Raw genomic sequence first — 22,056 nt, forward strand, 5'->3', positions numbered from 1 at the left:
TGTAAAGGAATCTCAACTAGAATCCCAAGATCGATCATTTGGGTGGGAAGAGAGACACCTTGATTTGTTTCCTGAACCACGGGTGTGCAAGAATTAAGGTTTCCATAGGCATCTTAATCAGAACCCCAAGATCGATCCCCGGGTCGGGGAAAAGAAACTCTGCCTCGTTTCCTGATATATCCATTGTGTCTCTGTTGACCCAAGTAGTGAGTTATGTACCAAGATGAAGAAGAACATGAGGCCAGCAACCTCACTCCACTAGACTTTTGTAACTTTACCAACAAACAGATTTTTATATGTTTATCATCTGTCAGTTAACGAATGAATGAAATTTATCAAAATAAATATAAATTGCTAAACAGTTTATTAACAAACAGGTTTATGAATACATTTATTTATCATTTATCAGTTTTATCAATACATTAGTTAATAAATTAGTTATCAAAACAAATAATTGAAAGCTAAAAATTTATCAATAAACAGATTTAAATAATTTTATATATATATAAATATATATATTCATTCGTCACTTTGGTCAGTTCATTGACTGATAAATTGAAAATTGATTAAAAACAAATATAATTTACCAAAGAAAATGCCGCCCAAATATGACCTTTGAATTTAACCCGACCAAAATCTCTAATAATATATGTTCTTTTTCGTGAAAATTCGAAATTTGCTTTCAACACATCAGCGTGTAATGCAGAGTTTCTTCTTGGGAAAGCAATTGTTTAAACTTATATAATGTTGTTGCTATGATAATGATATTGTTACACACAGACACACATACACTCACACACACACACACACACACACATATATATATATATATATATATATATATATATATATATATATATATATATATATACATATATATGTATATATACATACAGTATATATATATATTACTTGCCCCTCTATTACAGGCATAAACAGAATTAAAACTTAACAGTATTTTACAGACTTTTGGTTGAAATTTAGCTACAAGTAAAAGAGTGGATGAGAGAGAGAGAGAGAGAGAGAGAGAGAGAGAGAGAGAGAGAGAGAGAGAGAGAGAGATTTTTCTCTGTGGGCCAGTTATTCCTGGTATTAAAGTGAAAATGTAATTTTTGTCATAATTGCCCTGTTCTCTCTCTCTCTCTCTCTCTCTCTCTCTCTCTCTCTCTCTCTCTCTCTCTCTCTCTCTCTCTCTCTCATTTTGCTTTTCATTTCATCTCATTGCTGAATCACAGTCGACCTGTATGTTCAACTGCACAGCAATCATTACTCTCTCTCTCTCTCTCTCTCTCTCTCTCTCTCTCTCTCTCTCTCTCTCTCTCTGATATTACTTATTTTTTTATTACTCACTTATTACTCTGTCAGCTATTGCATATTTTATTATTACTCACTTATCCCCCCCCCTCTCTCTCTCTCTCTCTCTCTCTCTCTCTCTCTCTCTCTCTCTCTCTCTCTGATATTGCTTATTGTTTTCTTACTTATTACTCTGTCAGATATTGCATATTTTATTATTACTCACTTATCCCCCCTTCTCTCTCTCTCTCTCTCTCTCTCTCTCTCTCTCTCTCTCTCTCTCTCTCTCTCTCTCTTATTACTTATTGTTTTCTTACTCACTTACTACTCTGTCAGATATTGCATATTTTATTATTACTCACTTATCCCCCTCTCTCTCTCTCTCTCTCTCTCTCTCTCTCTCTCTCTCTCTCTCTCTCTCAAGCACGGCTATTTTTATTCTGATCTCACCTGTGCACCACGGCCGACTGTGCTTCAAACGCAGCGCAATTTACTGAAGCACCGCTTCTGGGCCGGCACATATATTAAAGGTATTTTAAACTGCACTGCTCTATGGATGTCACTGTCATTGTGCCATCCCAGTCCCCACTACAATCCCATTACGTGCGTAACATCCCCATACACTGCGATATTAAATGTACGTGTAAAGAGGTACCGGATTGGTACGCGTTTGGCAACTCCCATGGAAAAGTTGCCAGGTATTATTTTTGTTTGCGGTTTTTCTGGGAAATCTCTCTATGAACGGGTTTATAAATCGTGTGGCATATGTCTGTGTGTTTTAGCGTGTTTATGGGCGTGCGTGGGCGTATGTTCGTGCGTGGGTATAATTTATAATTAGGTCGTTATCTAGGTAATAACTTATCCTAGGTGCTGACTAGATATAACCGTTTTTTTTAGAGAAATGTTAACAATTGCTGGCGAGGATTTATTCGCTAAACTGTGCCGTTACGGCTTTTGAACAAAAGCCGTAGTCATTTGCATACGATTGACGCCCGTGTCGTTATTATTTATGTATACAGACTCTCCCCTGAATTACCCTTTTACTTTGTTTAGGAGTCTGTTCATTATGCGGTCCAGCCTTGCTCTGAAACTGCATTTTAAAGTTGCCTTATTGAAAAGGAAACACCTTTTTTGTATGCATGTCCATAATTCTATGTATATGAGCGCGCATACATACACGGACATATTTATACACTCTCTCATTGTTTCTCTTATTCTTTTATACAAGCTCTTGCTTGGGGGATTATTCTGTTGTCCCCTTCCGTCGGCCTCTTGCAAAGAGGCGATCAAAAGATCGTAATGAAATGTGGTGTGTAATGACCGTAGATTTTATTGATATTGCTCAGCTTCTTGCCAACAGTGTCCCCATTCAGACTTAATGAGAATTTTTTTGAAGCACTTTAATTTCATTATTATTTTTTATAAATTACTGCTATAATACTATTATATCTGCTCCTGTTTGCGTTATTACAAATGTTATGTGTTCCCACAATTTTTTTTATATTTCTAGTTTTTGCAGCAAGTTAAATACACACTACATATATATATATATATATATATATATATATATATATATATATATATATATATATATATATATATATATATATATATATACAGTAAAGCAGAGATCAATGTAGCAGAGGAGAGAGTGATAAATTTAATCAAGATTAACTTACCCATTTCCCAAAACCTTTGATTATCCGTTTAAATAACTCACGCCCAGTAAAACTCTCGTTCCATTTAACGCCTCAGAAACATTTCCGAAGCACAAAGAAAACACTGACATAAAAAAAAACAAATTAAAAAAAGAAAGAAATTGATAAGGGAACAGTCAAAAAAAAAAAAAAATAAAGATGAAATTAACCTGCCCTGTTTGGCAACTCTCCTCCCTTGGGAGTTGCCACTTCGCGAGTTTTCGGTGGAAGATTTTACGGCGGTGACCTTATCCGATTTCCAGCGTTCAATTCAGTTCTTCATCTCATAAATACAAATGGCCCCAGGGTTGCTGTCCACCGCAGCTTCGCTAAATGTCACATACTACGAACAAACGGTTTGTCTTTGCTTTGCGTGTGACCGATGATGATGTTTGTTTCGCGGACGTGTTTGTGACGTGTTTCAAACGCGTTTGTTTTCGAAGTATGGATTTCTGTTCTTGGTCACTAAGCATTTGGGGATATTAAATTATATTTTTGAGTAAGGGTACAAGTTAATACATAAACATATGTATTCGTGTATACAGTGTACGTATTTGTTTATGTGTATGATATACAAGCACACAATTATATATATATATATATATATATATATATATATATATATATATATATATAATAATTGCGTGCTTGTAGACAGCAGAGAGTCAGGGGCACATATTCCATCAGCTCTCGAGAGTACGGTCCAAAGTTATATTTGTAAAAAAAAACTATTTTTTATGGCAGAGTAAAACTGTATCAAGATGTGAAGTGTAGGAATGGGTTGAGATGAGAAGGAATATTTTTTTATTTTTATTGAGGTTGGTAACACAAGGGTCATACCATTCAATTCCAGAGTTTGGAATTCTCTTCATTTCTCTGTATTCCCTAAATACCTCTGTATTTCTTCTTAAGAAGTTCATTAATTTTTTCTCGTGGAAAGCAGCCTAGTTTCCAACAGCTGGTTGCACCAGTCTCTTGAAATCTGCTGCAAGTTTTCATTGTGTTTTGGGATGAAGTTGCTAGCCCCATGCCCATGTACCCTGCCTATTGGAGCAGATGGGCAGGTTCCCATTCTCGTAAGCTCTCTTTCACCTGTTGCTCCCACAAAGTTTGATCTGACCGCAATTGTACATTCACTCCAAAAGGAATTACACCATAAAATGCCATAAAATACACCATATTACACAACATACGTTGCCATAAAATACAACATAAATCGCTATAAAAATACAAGATAAAATGCCATAAAATAACCATAAAGTGCCATAAAATATCCATAAATTGCCACAAAATACACCGTAAATTGCCATAAAATACACCATAAATTGGAAGCAAATACAACATCAATTGCCATAAAATATACCTAAAGTTGCCATAAAGTATACCATAAATTGCCATAAAATATTCCATAAATTGCCATAAAATACAACATAAATTGCTATAGAATATACCATAAATTGCCATATAATACACATTAAAATGGCCATAAAATACACCTTAAATTTCCAAAAATACACCATAAAATTGCCTTAAAAATACACTATAAATCGCCATAAAATACTCCATAAATTGTCTTACAATACACCATAAATTGCCAAAAACACACCATAAATTGCCCTAAAATGCACCATAAACTGCCATAAAATCTAGCATAAATTGCCAAAAAATACACCATAAATTGCCAAAGAACACACCATGAATTGCCCTAAAAATGCACCATAAGATACCATAAACTGTCATACAGTACACCACAAATTGCCAAAAACACGCCAAAACTTGCCATAAAATGCACCATAAAATAAACTATAAATTGCCATACAATACACCGCAAACTGCCAAAAAAAAACATAAATTGCCACAAAATGCATCATAAATTGCCATAAAATACACCATAAATTTCCATACGGTACCCTATAAATTACCATACAATACACTATAAATTGCCAAAAACATACTATAAATTGGCCTAAAATACGCCATAAAATGCACCATAAACTGCAATAAAATAAACCATAAATGACCATAAAAGCACCATAAATTACCCTAAAATACGCCATAAATTACCGTGTAAGTAAAATTTCCAGAAGAGAATTTTCACTCGCTCCACACAAAATTTCCAAACCCCTCGCCATTTCAAGGCTGCCCTGTCAGAAAACTCTGAATTTGCCGAATTTGCCAGCTATTTATCTCACATCTGACGAGTGCAGAGTTGCGGCTTCTCAAAATTCCTGTAAAGAAGACGAAAAAAAAGAAGAAAAGTCCTTTGGGAGAAGTCCTGTGGCTTCCCATTCGTCGAAAACCAGCCAAAAAAAAAATGTCCTGTGGCTTCTTGTTCGCGAAAACCGCCTCAAAGTCTCGGGGCTGGGAATGAGGCGAGATAAAGAGGCTGTTTGCTAATTAACGAAGTCCTTTTAAACATCTTACGACTCTGATTTTGTTGCGGGGGGGTTGGGGGCGCGGGGGGGAACTTTCCCTCTCAAACTTGTATATGCATGCTTCCACTTCAGAGGGAGAAGGTGTTTAAAAAAAAACCCCTGTGTGTATTTCAGAGAGGAGTTTTTGTGGGCAGCTCATTAAGCCTTCAGTCGACCGATATATGGCTGCGCCGTAAGAAAGTTCCTTCTCAGTCAGTGTGTCCCCAAAGTTCACCGGAGGCGTTCTGGTCTGCCATTGGTGAACCTCCCCACTCGCTTGGACCAATCGCGACAGGGCGTTTAATATGGAAAGGTTCACGGGGAGTTTTCCGAAGTCATTTTTCATTGATTTTCCCCCATACGACTTTTCTCTCTCTCTCTCTCTCTCTCTCTCTCTCTCTCTCTCTCTCTCTCTCTCTCTCTCTCTCTCTCTCTCTACTCGAGGTAAATTGCGAACATTTATTTTGCGCGAAAAAGATAATCACTTTGATACCAAGAACGGGAGAGTTCATGGAATGAAAATAAAATCGTTAAAACTCAGGTTAATTCGCTCCATGTCCCTCGCTGATGCGGAATTAATTTGCCTTTTTCTTACCAAACCCTAAATTCCATTTCGAAAATGTTAAGGTTACTGAAAAAAAAAAATCTCATGAAACGGAAGAAAACGAGGGCAAAGCCTGTTGCGAACAACGTCTCGTTTTTCGTTTTCCCGTTCTTAAAATAAAAAAATATATATAAACTACGTAAGCCAGCTGTCCTGTTTAAAATCGCCATCAAAACGATAGTTCACGCGTCAGAGGACCAAATTGCCTGCCGGGAACTCTCTCTACGTTGATACCTGATACAGAGATCACGCCACTCCAAGTCGAACTTCAAAGGAGAATTCTCCGATTTGTAGATTTGTTCCAATATTTTTTTCCCGCAGTTCCAAAGTAAATTCCCGATGGGGGCGGGGAGAGAGGGAGAGGGGAAGGGGAGATCAAGGAATCTCTCCGCACACTTCCTTCCTGAAGGATATCTTTCGGAGGGACTCTTTCTCCCTTCCTCAAGGAGTGTGCAGAGATGACCTGTTGAAGGTCATTAGTCAGTGGATCTTGGAAGTATTGTGCGTGAAGAGATTCTCGTAGTGAATGGAATATCCTTCAGGATATTAACAGACGGGGGGAGGGAGCGTGGCGAGGATTGTGAAGAGAGAAAGCGCCCTCACGGATCGTGGAGGGAGTACCCTGCACGATACTGGAGGTGGTTAAGTGGAGGGAATGTCACTAAGGGTAGGGGAGGGAGGGACTGTCCCCCATTATCTTAAAGGGAGGGAGAGCTCCAAAGTATCTTAAAGGGAGGAAGTGCTCCAAAGTATCTTAAAGGGAGGGAGTTCTCCAAAGCATTTTAAAGGGAGGGAGTGCTCCAAAGAATCTTAAAGGGAGGAAGTGCTCCAAAGCATCTTAAAGGGAGGAAGTGCTCCAAAGCATCTTAAAGGGGGGAAGAGCTCCAAAGCATCTTAAAGGGAGGGAGAGCTCCAAAGCATCTTGAAGGGAGGGAGTGCTCCAAAGCATCTCTTAAAGGGAGGGAGTGCTCCAAAGCATCTTAAAGGGAGGAAGAGCTCCAAAGCATCTTAAAGGGAGGGAGTGCTCCAAAGCATCTTAAAGGGAGGAAGAGCTCCAGAGCATCTTGAAGGGAGGGAATGCTCCAAAGCATCTTAAAGGGAGGGAGTGTTCCAAAGCATCTGAAAGGGAGGAAGGGCTCCAAAGCATCTTAAAGGGAGGAAGAGCTCCAAAGCATCTTAAAGGGAGGGAGTGCTCCAAAGCATCTTAAAGGGAGGAAGGGCTCCAAAGCATCTTAAAGGGAGGAAGAGCTCCAAAGCATCTTAAAGGGAGGGAGTGCTCCAAAACATCTTAAAGGGAGGAAGGGCTCCAAAGCATCTTAAAGGGAGGAAGAGCTCCAAAGCATCTTAAAGGGAGGGAGTGCTCCAAAACATCTTAAAGGGAGGAAGGGTTCCAAGGCATCTTAAAGGGAGGGAGTGCTCCAAAGCATCTTAAAGGGAGGTAGTGCTCCAAAGCATCCTAAAGGGAGGGAGTGCTCCAAAGCATCTTAAAGGGAGGAAGGACTCCAAAGCATCTCAAAGGGAGGAAGAGCTCCAAATCATCTTAAAGGGAGCGAGTGCTCCAAAGCATCTTAAAGGGAGGAAGAGCTCCAAAGCATCTTAAATGGAGGAAGAGCTCCAAAGCATCGTAAAGGGAGGAAGGGCTCCAAGGCATCTTAAAGGGAGGGAGTGCTCCAAAGCATCTTGAAGAGAGGGAGTGCTCCAAAGCATCCTGACGGAGGGAGGAAGTACTTCGACTCTCTCTCTCTCTCTCTCTCTCTCTCTCTCTCTCTCTCTCTCTCTCTCTCTCTCTCAATGTTGTCGTAAAGAGGGGGAGGAAGAGGAGGAGGAGGAGGAGGTGGAGCACCAACCTCGCCATCGCCATCAGCAGCAACAGAATCTCGGGGGCAGTATCGACGCATTAACATAATGGGGGCCGGATTCCCCCCTAACAAACAGCTGTCGGCCTTAAATCTCCCCCCGGAACGAGTTTTGATCTGCCATTAAACAGTGATCTGATTCCGATAGCGAGAGTTAGCTGGAAAGTTTCCACCGCGCAGAAGAAGGAGAAAGGAAGGGGTAAGAAAGAAAGGTGTAATGATTCTCTTTATTCTCCTTACTGCCTAACACACACACACACACACACACACACACACACACACAGGTTTCAAACAAAGGAAAAAAAACTCCGAAAAAAATGTTGTTTTCTTTATTTTTATGAAAATTGGGGGGGAAAAATTAGGTAATTAGATAGTTACTCTGGTATGGCGTCATTGTTAACAGTTGTTTTTTTTCAGAAACAGTTTAAAATTATTAAGTAGAAATATGTCTTAAGAAATTGAGACACTTCCTGCCTCACACCGGTTTCAGGTGGAAGGGGAAAAAACTGGAAAAATATGCGTTTCTTTCTTTTCTTTTACAAAGATGGGGGATGAAATTAGGTACTGGAAACATTACTCTTGTGTGGGGTAACTGTTGACAATTGCTGAATCTTTTAGAAAGTAAAAAATTGAATAAAAAGTCTGAAAAAAAAACTCGAAATAGGTTGTTTTTTTTCCTTGTACGAAGATGGGGGAGAAATTAGGTATTGGGGGAATTACTCTGGTATGGAGCAACTCTTAATAATTGTTTTTAATTTTCTTTAAAAGAAAACAATTTGCCGGCTTTGTCCATCCGCACTTTATTCTGTCCGCCCTCAGATCTTAAAAACTACTGAGGCTAGAGGGCTGCGAATTGGTAATTTGATCACCCACCCTCCAATCATCAAACATACCAAATTGCAGCCCTCTAGCCTCCTCAGTAGTTTAATTTTATTTAAGGCTGAAGTTAGCCATAATCGTGCTTCTGGCAACGGTATAGGATAGGCCACCACTAGGCCGTGGTTCAAGATTCACGGGCCGCGATTCATACAGCATTATACCGAGACCACCGAAAGATAGATCTATTTTCGGTGGCCTTGATTATACGCTGTAGCGGCTGTACAGAAAACTCGCTTGTGCCGAAGAAACTTCGGCGCATTTTTTACTTCCTTTTTTTTTTAGAAACACTTAGAATTAAGTAGAAAGAACTCTTAAGAAATAGAGAAGTTTCCTGCTTCAAACGGGTTTCAGGTGGAAAGAAAAAAACACGGAAAAAAAGGGTTATTTTATTTCCTTTTACGAAAATTGGGAAAGAAGTGAGATATTGAGAATATCAGCCTAGTGTGGGGTAACTCTTGATATTTGTATTTTGAGAATCAGTTAAAAAATAAAGGAGAAAAAAAAGTCTTGAGAACGGAGAAGCTTTTCTCGTGTCGAACATTTGTTGACCCGGGCTCGTTCGCTGCCGAAAATCGACATTTGTTTATCCGGAGGCGTTCGCTGTCGATGCCACGCGCCCATAATCGAAAGATATTCGTTGTCAGGACTTTGTACTCGGCGTATACCAGTATACGAGTCATTATATAAAAGAAAACAAGTAAAGAATGCGCCGAAGTGTCTTCTGCGCAATCGAGTTTTCTGTACAGCGTATAATCCTGTATGAAGCTCTCAGCCACGGCCCATGAAACTCTCAGTCGCGGCCCTTGAAACTTTCACCCACGGCGCAAGACGCACGAACATGGCTAACTTTAACCTTAAATAAAGTAAAAACTACTGAGGCTCGAGGGCTGCAATTTGGTATGTTTGATGATTGGAGGGTGGATGATCCGCATACCAATTTGCAGCCCTCTAGCCTCTGTAGTTTTTAAGATCTGAGGGCGGAGAGAAAAAAGTGCGGACGGGCAGACAAATGGCCATCTCTATAATAGTTTTTCTTGACAGAAAACTGACAGGTGGATTAGATTCAAATTTCTGAATACTGAACGAATTATAAAATCGTCACGAATTGTTATTAAAAATTAAAATTATGAATGGTTAGAGACTGATTTTTTTTTTAATCGTTATTGGCCAAGAAAAATTAAAAATGTAAGTTATTAGTGATTTTTACGCTTGTTTTTGAAAGCCTAAAATGTTACGTCTTAGTAACTTGTTATTTTCCGTTTTCTGCCAAGTTTCGGATTTCCCTCCATACTTCTGTTTTCCCCTAACTCATTACGACGTTTTATCCTTTGGGATATGCCCGCCCCGTCGGCCTCCTCTGCTTGTTAGAAAACAACAACTATCAGAATTATAAATATGCATCATGAACACTCACACTTGTGGGAATTTTTTATGTAGCAGACTCTCTCTCTCTCTCTCTCTCTCTCTCTCTCTCTCTCTCTCTGCGCATATGTGTATTCAGAACCAGCGTCCGATCACGTATACATTACGTAAAAAACACTAGGCGCGCCTTATACCGGCACGGCTTGTTTATCGTACTGCCAGTAATCAAATCAATTACAAATATCAAAATAGGATGGGCTCTCTTAATGACATTCATTTTCAATTTTAGGCTGCGGCAAAATGGACCCGAAATAAACACCAGGTAATTTGTTGTGAATGACTTTTTCTTTTTAATCGGTTACGCCTAACTAACTAACTTGCAACCAACATAGTTCGTACATTTTCATGTTCTCGGTTTCGGACAAAGTTATGGTACTAATGTTCATAATCATGAACAAAATCAAAGGCTGTTCGATTTGCGTCTTTATTATGGAATTATTGTTGATAATTTATTAATCTAAGATTATTTTTGTCTTCCCTTAACAGCAAATATAAAAACAGTTCGTGTGAAGATTTGGTTTACGTAAGCAGCCCGGTTCGTACGCTCCAACGTCAACGGTCGTTAATAAAAGAAAAAAAAAGAAAAACGCCTGAATTTAACCACTTATTTCGCCCTGGAATTTAATGTCTAACTTAACATAATCCAAAAATATATCAGTGGCATTTATCGAACAGTAAACCAAGATATCACAGCAGATAATTGAGTATTGGAAAGAAAGAATAATTATGCTCATTATACCCAAGTTCGTACACACTCCCCTATCCACGCGTTTCCCATTCATAAAAAGGTTCCGTTGATGTTTTATCTTTATCACTGTCCATCTTCAGACACGATAAGTTATCTTTGCTCTTCATGACATCTGTAGCCTGTAGAAAAAGTTGCGAGAACCTCTCTCTCTCTCTCTCTCTCTCTCTCTCTCTCTCTCTCTCTCTCTCTTAGTCTCTCATGTAAGACTACCATTAAATTATCATTGTAAGAGTGTCATTATATTTGATTTATTATTAATCCATTAATTAATTTAAGAAAACCTTCAATAAATAAAAGAGTGTGTGTGTGTGTGTATGTGTGTGTATTCAATGTAATGGACTTCTTCCTGGTAATTCCATCGCAAACATTTCTTTGAGTGTTGTTGCTCCGAAGAATGTAATAGAAAACGCCCCCCCAACCCCCAAACACCTGAACACCTCCCAGATAAGAATTCCTCTCCCTTGGTGACAAACACTATACTTAGAAGCGTCCACAAATACCCTTGTCATATCACGCGCCATGGTGGACGAGAGAGAGAGAGAGAGAGAGAGAGAGAGAGAGAGAGACAAGAATGCGCCTGTCTTTGTATTTTCGTGAGGAATGCACCTCGGTCTGCCCAGCGTGGCTTCTCTGAGCCTCGCATTCTTCGTATCGGGAGAAAAAAAACAAAAAAGATTATTCTACTCTTATCACGTTATAAATGGGGTTACAGAGAGCGAGAGCGAGAGAACGTATATCTTCAAGCAATGAAAGGTCGGCAGAACAGGAAGTTCAAATTACCCCCATCCTGCCTAGGCCTAGGTGAAACTGAGGAATAGAACAACAAATATTTAAAGCCACTCCGATGGAAACAATACTTGATATGTTCCATTCAATTTTGTTTAGAAACTTAATGCATTACCCATTTAAAGCGGTCATATTGACGTCTTAATTCTGCTCTCTCTCTCTCTCTCTCTCTCTCTCTCTCTCTCTCTCTCTCTCTCTCTCTCTCTCTCTCTCTCTCTCTCTTCCTGGGGAATCAGGAAAAAGTCCTATGGTTGGATCACGGAAAATGATCTTTTAATCAACTTTAGTTGCATGCTAATACGTCAATATTGAATCACATTCCAGAAAGCTTGAAAACGATTTAATATTTATTAATGTTTTCCTCTCCAAATGTGACTACAGACAAATAAACACACGCACACAAACACACAACCAAAACGTTAGGCCTATTAACCACCCTCGTCACACGAACGAACGTAGCTAATTCTTCATCATATTTCATGCCGTGTCCAGCTCCAAGTTTCGTTTAAACGTGAATTGTACTAAAAATGCCAAGAAACTTGGAAAATTATTATATATATATACATTGATTGCACAACTGTTGATTAGCCTGCTTCATATCAGCTTCCAGATTTCTCAAGAGACGTACATCAGTTGAATCATAACAACTGATTACTTCCCACGAGAGAGAGAGAGAGGCTGTGGGTATCTGGGCGACCTTGGAGACGGCTGCAGAAGTTCAGATCTCTTCCTCGGCGTCAGAAAACAACGCCAACTTTGGGGGTCGTTTTTCAAAAGTCCTCTCAGGGAAAGAAAAGTCATCCGCCGCCGAACCTTTGATGATTGGGTACATTCCCCTGACTTAAAATTTTGTTTTTCTTTACTTTTAGGGACAGGTGTAGAAGTATTTTATTGAACAGATGTTTTTACGCAGCTTTCAGTTAATTATTGATGGAATTATTATGAGGAATTCCGGGCCTCCTGTGCAAGGTGGTTGTGAGATGTGGTGGGTTGTTTGTTGGGGTGGAGGGGGGTGACATGGCTGCCTCTGTGGGGTGGGTCTCCCCCTCTGAAGTTATTTCTCCTTATTTCCCTTCAGTTTGTTTCTCTATTTTGGCATTTTCGTGTCCTGGTCTCTTCTTTGCGTTGTGAGATACATGTACCAATATAACGAGCTAATTAGCAGTAATGGCGTGACAAAAAAAAATGCAGATATATATATATATATATATATATATATATATATATATATATATATATATATATATATATATATACATATATATATATATATTAACTTTATCACATAAACAATTGTTCTGTGTATTAGTACAATTACTAACAGGACCTCGTTCAAACTGGATGGTATTTAGTGGAGATATTTATTCGGAAAAAGTTACAAGCCACTAAATACCATCCAGTTTGAATGAGGTCCTGTTTGCTCTAGAAAGCTTGTAATTTTTTTTGAATAGATATCTCCATTAAATACCATCCAGTTTGAATTAGGTCCTGTTAGTAATATATATATATATATATATATATATATATATATATATATATATATATATACATACATATATATATATATATATATATATATATATATATATATATATATATGTGTGTGTGTGTGTGTGTGTGTGTGTTCATACATACATATGTACACACACTTCTTTTGAAGCTTGAATTTCAAGTCAGTGGCCCCGGTGGGCTTGTGAACAGATTTCATCTAATGTTACTATAATTATAGTCGCAGATCTGTTCTGTTGTTATTTTAATATAATAAACACGGATGTGTTGTAGGTAATTTATTAAAACCGCTAGAGTCACCTTTGAGTCTCAGCGAGACTTTAAGGAAGAAGTTGCCACCCTCACGTCGTATTGCTTGACTATAGCAGACAGTGGCCCCTAAAAGCTTGGGCCAGGGCATAGCACGCCCCCAACAGGTCCCATTGCTCAGCCGAAGAGACTGGTTGATTGTAGTTTATCGGGTGTTACAACTATCACACCTATCCTCTCTCACATTGCATTCATTTTTTACATTATGGGTACAATGTTTCGAGAAGCCTGTAACACAGCTAGGGAGAAAGGCTGTAGAAGATCACTTATGTAATTTTTCTAGTTTCTAGAGATTCTAGTCAGCCATTATGAACTTCCTCCTGCGTACTTGCAAAATCTGGCCCTAAATTCTCTCCTCAGTGTTCTCCAAGTCCCTAAGGATTTATTCAGGATACTTGGTTGTTATCCTAATCCTAAGGTGACGGTCCTTTAGGCATTATGCTTCGCGGTCGTGTGCTAAAATTAAAACAATCCTTCCTCGAATACATGTGGTGGGTCAGTTGGACGAGGAGAGAGAGAATTCCTTCACCACATGAAGATTATATGTTATGCAATCTTGACAGCAGCACTGCATGCAATGTCAGTTGCCGTCTGGCCCAAAGCTTGCAGTACTTGAAATTGTCATTATGTTCATGGCGCCACCAAAATCAATATTAACCTTGAGGTGGACAGCAAATGCTCACGTGATAGACCCATGTCGGCCTGTTTGTCCGGCTTCTCTTCTTGCACGCACTTTTGAACGACCCCGGCCATATTTGTGTGTAATTCTACTCCAGTTTCATCTCACGCTGCTTAAATGTGTGCTGTCTATTGATTATTATCTAGAGGTGAAGCTGACCAGAATTAAAATAAAATCATCCAAGTTAATGTGCATTTGAGTGCTTTCGCATCTAAGATGTATGTGTGCATGAACAATTTGAATTCGAATCTAGTCCAACGAAAACATCTTGTCAGGTTTTGCTGTAGGGAATTGTTCCCATTTTCTTGACTTTAGAAAGCAAAATTCGCCCATAATTAACTTTATAGACAAAATCTATACCTGTATTTTAATGTCATGTGAAAACAATTAAATACTTTGGAGTATACGTGAATTTTTGAAGGTAATTACAAGACCTAATATCTGTAGTTCGCATCTCTTCCAGATAGTTTTCATACTCACGTGTTCGAACTGCTTCATCGAGAAAAGCAGAATCATATTTACAAAAAACCCGTATTTAGCAACACTTCTGGTATTAATATCCCTCAAGAATAGTTTGTATTTACATTATTCATAAATATCTATATGCAAAAACCCCATTAATAATGTTAATCGGCTTTCACAGGAGTCAACGAACGCCATCTCGAAGCCGTTTCGAACACCCTCCGCCGACCGGGAGCCTGTTGTATTGATACCGTCACTCAGAGCCTGGTATCCTGGTAAGCAGCAGACGACAACATCAACTCCCGTCAAAATGGTAATATACTTTCGTTTTACGGTTCCGTTTTACAATACCATTACGTAATTTTACCGCGCGTTAATTTTTTAAGCTTTATTATCCCTTTAATCACAAGTTTTAGCGTAATTTACCCGCGTAGTAACAGGAAGAATAAGCCTGACGTCTGCGGCCAATGTCGTCGTACCGGAGAGGAAAATCACCGGCTTCCCTCGATTAATTATTCAAGAACTTCTCTCCTATTTACCGTAATTGCCTTTACGGAATTTAATGTAATTCCTGGCATACTGAACTCTGATTACCGAATTGTCTGACGTCGTGTCACGGGAGTTTGACCGAAAATACGACTTGTCAATTTTTTTTTGTTGTTGTCAAGGGTGAATTCAAGGTCAAACTAGGTCTTCTTAAGAAGGAGCTCTGGAATGAGGTCGAGTGAGGTTTAAAAGGTTTACGGGCGTTTGAGGGTGGGGTTTGCTTTGCGGTGGGCGTGGGTGGGAAAGAAATCTGGGGAAGGAAATCGATATACTCAATGACCCCGAGCCGAGAGTTTGGCTTGGAAAACTCGAGTAGTTTTCTCATGGTAAGAAAATCGATTTTTTTTTCTATGCGTAAACAGAGTCTTAGATTGGAAAATTCTGTTGATTTAGGTAGTTAATGGGTGATAGTTCATGTTTATTTTATTATTCAAATCAGAATCAGTAGCTTTATTTTATATAAATGTGAGACATACCCTAGTATTGATCTGTGAGGCATATATTATATATATATATATATATATATATATATATATATATATATATATATATATATATATATATATATATATATATATATTATATTATATTATGTATGTGTGTGTGGGGTGGGTGGGGTTGCCTGCAGACTGAGAGGTTAAAAACTATCTCAGAAGGGTCTAAAACCCACCCAGACCTGACCAGAGCAGAATGCCCTCAGTAGGGTTAGGATAGGATGTCTTAGGTTTCCCAGCAATTTTCATGGATAAAAATTCCTTATACTCCCAACCCCCCATCTGTAGTTGTCCCATAGGCTGTATGTTTGGTGCGTGTGTGGGGGTATGTTTACCTATATAGAATACAGGTTGCACGTTTGGTAATAGTGCAGAAGAATTTGGCGTGCTATTTCCACAGGTCGTGCCCAGCCGAAAAGCAGATGAAAAACTTAATATCAGGAGGAATACGACCTAACCTAACCATGTGAGGCTGCCATACCCTAACCTGGCTGGGGGGAGCCTCCCCCCATGATGTCATATATTATTGCTTTATACCCTCCCCCCCTTCATAAAGTTTAGCAATGAAAATCAAGCAGAGTATCAATTTAACAGAAAGGAATAAAAAATAAATAAATTAGCATATCTTTTGTTTTTAAATCAGTGACAGTATAAACAGTGCTTTATAAATAGAATAAGATTTGTATAACAATTTTTCATATCCTAAACCTCCCCCTCCCCCATTTCCATCAGAATCTTGTTATTTTCACGCGCGTAATATTGCAAGGTTTAGAAGGCAAGACCTTCATTCTTTTTATAGCAGCTGATTAGTATTTTGTCCATGTTTAGTTTTATTTCTTCTGTCAGTCGGCCATTTTAAGATGCCATGTCAAAAAGGGATGAATTTAACATTTCATGACGTACCTTGTACGTATATACTCGGGTTAGGAGAGTGATACCCCAGGAGGCTGTACATTGCCTGTCCCCATATGCCATTGTTATTGTACTGTATTAGTATTCTTATCCCAACTTAAGAATAGTTTAGGTTCAAGGATATAACTTTTAACATAACACCATTGTGAAATAAGTGATTGTCACAAGGTCCACTGGGTTAACGTGTTTCTCTCTCTCTCTCTCTCTCTCTCTCTCTCTCTCTCTCTCTCTCTCTCTCTCTCTCTCTCTCTCTCTCTCTCTCTCACTAATCAAAGTTTGCTCCATATCAACTTAACTGTTCTGTTCTGAACTAGCAGGCTTTGTCTGAAAGTTGTACCTTGTCATGCTCAGTATTGCTCATATCCCAGCGTCCATCGTCTATCTTGCTGTCTTGATGTGAAAAGTAGCCATGATTGCTTTAATTACACGGTGGTTTAAGTATGTAGAATAGGGTTACAGTGGCTGTAAAAGTGATAGCTGTACCTTTACCTAGCAAGAGTAAGGCTGACGTATGAATAATGTAATGGGAAGTCAGAGGTTACACCTACTCTAATTTAGGGAATAGAAACCTACCTGTTTGGGCTTCACCCCCAGATCCTGAGTAAACTTACTGCCATCTGCTGCTATATCCCTAACCTGTGTTAATTAAAAGAAAGGAAGATTGCTTATAGTCATTGAGGTTCGTCTGTGAAGTTTTAAAATGTCGAGAGATCTAAAATTATTGTTTTTACATCTTTTATGGCTGTCAGATTTTAATAGCCAGAATGTGTAGCGATATCTCCAAGTATTTTGTCAGTAGCTCTGAAGATTTAAGACAACACCACATACAGCACTTAAGTTATGCCCTAACCACCATTTTCAGGTGTTCACCATCAGTGATGAACTGACACCATACTGTGTTTCTCAAGGTTTGCTCCACGATAGCACTCAAACCGGTGCAATTTTTAGTTCAGGTATTTGAGCTGATTATTTTGGAATCTCTTTGGCATTGGTTTGAAGTCTTTGATTTTTTTTGTTAAGGCCTGCCGAGTATTTTGTCAAGGTCTGCTACTTAAAACTTGTTCCTGATCTATTATACAGTATTGTTCTCTATATGACAACCGCATATCATGATGTGCTGTAATAACTTTTAACATTTTAAAGTTATTTACTGCAAATCAGAGATAGGGTCACTGTAATGTATACAGGTGTACATCTGTAAGGTAATGCATTTGGTCTGAGAAATGTACTGTACTGTACTTGTATGATACAAGAATTTTTTTGCATACTGTACATCGTATAAAGTGATCCTATAACATCATATATTTTTTAGACACTTATTTTTTTAAAACTTTTTAAATTATTTCTGCATGGAAATAGATTTGTGAAAGATCAGTTCGTAGCGACCTCTTACAGGGAGTTAAGGGTTAAAAAAAATACAGAACTTAGGAATATTTTTAGCTTGATTAGAAAGTACAATGAGAAAAAGCAGAAATGGTACAGAATGCATTGTAGATAGTCTAGGAAATTGCTACCTAAATTGTAGATGGAGATGGGCATTATATATTGATGGTACATTTTTATCAGTGCAGTGTTGGCAGATAGTACAAATAATTACCAGTAGGTTACAAACTTTGATATTTGATAGTAGAGTTAATTCAGACCATTTTTAGTGTACATACATGCAAGTATATTAAAGTGTTTCTTATTCAGTTATTCCTGTTGGCTTGTGCAAAGATTTTGATTTAAGCATTGTTTCAAGAGAAGTTGCTCTTGCTTATGTGCTTAGGCTAATGCCTCATGACACGTTGCTCTTTTACACTCCATAGTCAAAGTTCTTAGTGTTAGTACTGCTCAGACATTGTATTTAGATTGCTCTCCCATAATACATTAACTTACCATGAACCCATAAGAGTGCACCTCCTACATAACACCTTATGCAGCACACTAGATGCATCTTCGTAGTATCCAATTGGTTTACCATCTCCATTCCTTAACTGTCATGTTCCTCCACTCCCATTGGTCTTTAACTTTGTGCCAATATTCTATTGCATTTTGGACAAATCCTACTGCCAGCCCTACGCAGATCTAGAAACATGCCTTGGAAGTCATGTTAAATGACTAATACAATAATGAAACCCTTGCCATAGACCATTACATCAGCGAGCGACCCTGTCAACCCAAGTAAAAGTCACAGCCAGGTCTGAATTACCCCGGCGTTAGAGGTTGGGTTAGATTAGTGCCCTAAAGGAATGCTCTAAGAATGTGGAATGTACTCTTTAGCAGTCGGCATCAGTATTACAGAATGTCGTTTGGTTAATATAAGAATGGACAGATTGTAAAGAAGACGTTGTAAATGAAGTTATACCGTAGTTTAGCTTAAAAATTATTGGACATGTGTATAAGATGAGTTACAAACGTGTAGTTACAGCCTTTTGTTACTTGAATGGGTAAGGATAAGTACTATTTTAAGAATCTCACATTTGCTTGTTTTGCATCATGTTAAGTTGTTATAAGGACTAGAGTTTTAAGGTCTAGGTATATAGGATTATACATAGGCACATAGCTAATAAGTGTATGTAGTATACATACTGCATATTTATTTATTTAGTATATGCATGTGCATAATTAAATTTCAAAATTGAATGGATGATTATTGCCAGTTTTTCCCAACCTGTCAAGAAAGACATTTATTCTTCTTTGTTTAGATCCTTTTAACGTGTATTTATTTAATCACTTCAGTAAACATTTTCCAGCACTGAACACCACGCTGCTTTCGCAGCAAACAGGAATGTCACAGCTTCATAGAGCATATGCATGTGTAATGGTCGTCATTTACTCAAGTACAGTAATCAGGTTATGAGCAGTAATGAGGCAGTTAGGAATACTGTATTGATAGCACAGATCCCATGAAAGGCATTAGTTAATTCATGTTTCTCATTCAGAACTAGTAATTGGAGTTAATGGTACAGTGAACCCCCCGTATTCGCGGGGGATGCGTCCCACACCCTCCGCAAATAGCTAAAATCTGCGAATACTTAAAACCCCTCCAAAAACACTTAGAACTGCCCATTTTGATAGTTAAAACACAGAAAAGCCCTGTAAAAATGCATATACCTGAGTATTTTAATAGTTTTATCACAAAAAGTGCATTTATTCATGAAAATTATATGAAAATACAGTAATTAGCGAACACTTCTCGGTGAAAAATACCGCGAGTGGGCGAATTTTCCGCAAATAATGACTAGATATGTTCCACAGAGAAACCCGCAAGTGCGTGAGTCCGCGAATCATGAGAACGCGAATGCGGGCGGTTTACTGTACTCTAATGGCAAGGTGAATATTATTGCATCACTGTTTATAAACAAGTCAAATGATTTGGATTCATTTCTCCTTTTCTTGCCAGGCCGAACCCGTGCGTGTGTGTGTGACTGGTGCTGCCGGCCAGATTGGTTATTCCCTGGTGTACATGGTTGGCTCTGGGGCGGTGTTTGGGCCCGACACCCCCGTCATTCTTCACCTCCTCGACATCACCCCCATGATGGGCGTCCTCAATGGTGTGTGCATGGAGATTAGCGACTGCGCCCTGCCTTGCGTCAGAGGTGGGTAGACTCTTAATTTTACGTCGTCTTGAAATGATGCAACTGGTCGATTGGATGTGTTCGTTTCTTTTTGGTATTGGATTTTGGTCATTAGGAGTAGCAGAAGTCCATTTTAGTTAGCTGGGTCTTGATTAATAAAGTGTGTGTCATTTTTAAAGGTTGCAGTATACACCTTGTAGAAGGTTTATAAGCATATTGTGATAACTTGAATGTAGAAGTGTAAGTAAAATCCAAGAATCAGGCTAAAAGAGACATAGGTCAGCATACTTGTAGTGTATGAGATTGTACCATTGCAGTATGCGAGATTCTTATAATTTCACAAGTTTTTTTTTTTAACAGTAATCACTTTTCAGATCTAGTCGTGGTTGCTGTTGTCAGGCTTCTTTATAAGCAACACAATGAATAAATAGTAGTCATGAACATAAAAGCTACCATCTACTGTATATCAGAATACTTTTCCACCTTTCCCAAGTGTATATTTTATGTTGGTTTGACTTAAGGTCTTGAATTCCAGTGACACTCTGCCCCCTGTTTGTTATGTTGGTTTGAATTCTTTTTCATTTTCATTTATGACTCATCCCAAACAAAGCAGGCCCTGTGCTCACAATGTAAGTCCTTTAGAAGCATTATACAGTATGGTTCAAGATGTACTGAATTGAACTGAATAGAGAAAGTAGGCCAAAGGCCAAGCACGGGGACTTATGAGGCCATTCAGCGCTGAAATGGAAATTAGCAGTAAAAGATTTGAAAGGTGTAACGGGAGGAAAACCTCACAGTTGCACCATGACTCAATTGTTAGGAGAGAGTGGAAAGTAAGATAGAAGAAAGAGAATATGAAAGGAAGTACAGTAAAAGGAATGAAAGGGGTTGCAGCTAGGGTCCGAAGGCACACTGCAAAGAACCTTAAGTAGTGCCTACAGTGCACCACATGAGGTGCACTGACAGCGCTACCCCCCTACGGGGTAAGTTCAAGATGTACCACACTGTCTCAGTCTCATATCGAGTTTACCACTGCTAGTCGGGCATTAGCATGGGAAATAATATTGGTTAAGTCTATCCGGAAAAAGCATCAAAAGATGGATAATTTAGAGGAACTAACCTTTTTATTTAGTGTTTAAGAATTACTTAAAATAAGTTAGGAATAGTACTGAAATACAAGTTTCCCATTAAAGCCGAGATAGGTTGTATTTCTAGAAAGAGTAGAACTACAACGCTTTTTTCTAGTATTGTTAGCAATTGTTTGAGAATTATTTTCCCACAGTCAGTTGTTAGAGTATTGGCAGCTCTTGCCTTGGCTAAAACAGCTTCAAAGAAAAGCTGAAGGGGGTGAGTTGATGTAACCTATTTAACCTACCTTTAAGTGATGCAGCTGCCACTTAAAGATGAAGAATGTGGCAGAGTGTTCTATTTGTGTATAACATTTCAGAGGTTGCTGAAACTTTGAAAGTAATAATGTAATCATGAAAGTTTCAAGTGGAATCCTTTTTTATTATACAAGGATTAGCAGCTGATATTAACTTTTTCAATGAGAAAAGCGAGAGAATGTGTACCAAAATTTAAATAAAAATCAAATGGCTTCCCTCCTCTTTATCCAGATGTCATCCCCACTGATGACCCAGCTGTTGCCTTCAAGGACATCGATGCCGCCTTCCTTGTCGGAGCCATGCCCCGCAAGGAAGGTATGGAACGCAAGGATCTGTTGGCTGCTAATGTCAAGATTTTCAAGGTCCAAGTAAGTGTTGGTCCTTGGAGACAAAGTGATTTTAGTGTTCATTTATTGTGGTGAGTAAGTAAATGAATGAGTGTTTTCTTAATTTTCAACAGATGAAATGGATCTTGTAAGTGAGTGAATGTTAAATGGCTTT

The 22,056-nt window shown here is 38.6% G+C and overlaps 1 protein-coding gene across 4 annotated transcripts in view; it reads left to right on the top strand.

Annotated features, from left to right (window-relative positions):
- The window catches only part of Mdh1 (malate dehydrogenase 1), a 60,768-nt gene that overhangs the window by 32,712 nt on the left and 6,000 nt on the right, over nucleotides 1-22,056 (top strand). The window contains exons 1-4 of one of the 4 annotated variants that reach the window (XM_067089751.1): nucleotides 12,368-12,525; nucleotides 14,840-14,971; nucleotides 19,996-20,191; nucleotides 21,787-21,923. In XM_067089751.1, the coding sequence (XP_066945852.1) occupies nucleotides 14,969-14,971; nucleotides 19,996-20,191; nucleotides 21,787-21,923 (336 nt within the window). In that variant the 5' untranslated portion in view covers nucleotides 12,368-12,525; nucleotides 14,840-14,968. Of the gene's footprint in view, nucleotides 1-12,367; nucleotides 12,526-14,214; nucleotides 14,345-14,839; nucleotides 14,972-19,995; nucleotides 20,192-21,786; nucleotides 21,924-22,056 lie in introns of those variants that run through there. The other 3 variants (XM_067089748.1, XM_067089750.1, XM_067089749.1) reach the window with 3 other exon arrangements.

Source organism: Macrobrachium rosenbergii, chromosome 46, assembly GCF_040412425.1.
Source record: "Macrobrachium rosenbergii isolate ZJJX-2024 chromosome 46, ASM4041242v1, whole genome shotgun sequence".
Lineage (NCBI taxonomy): Eukaryota > Metazoa > Arthropoda > Malacostraca > Decapoda > Palaemonidae > Macrobrachium > Macrobrachium rosenbergii.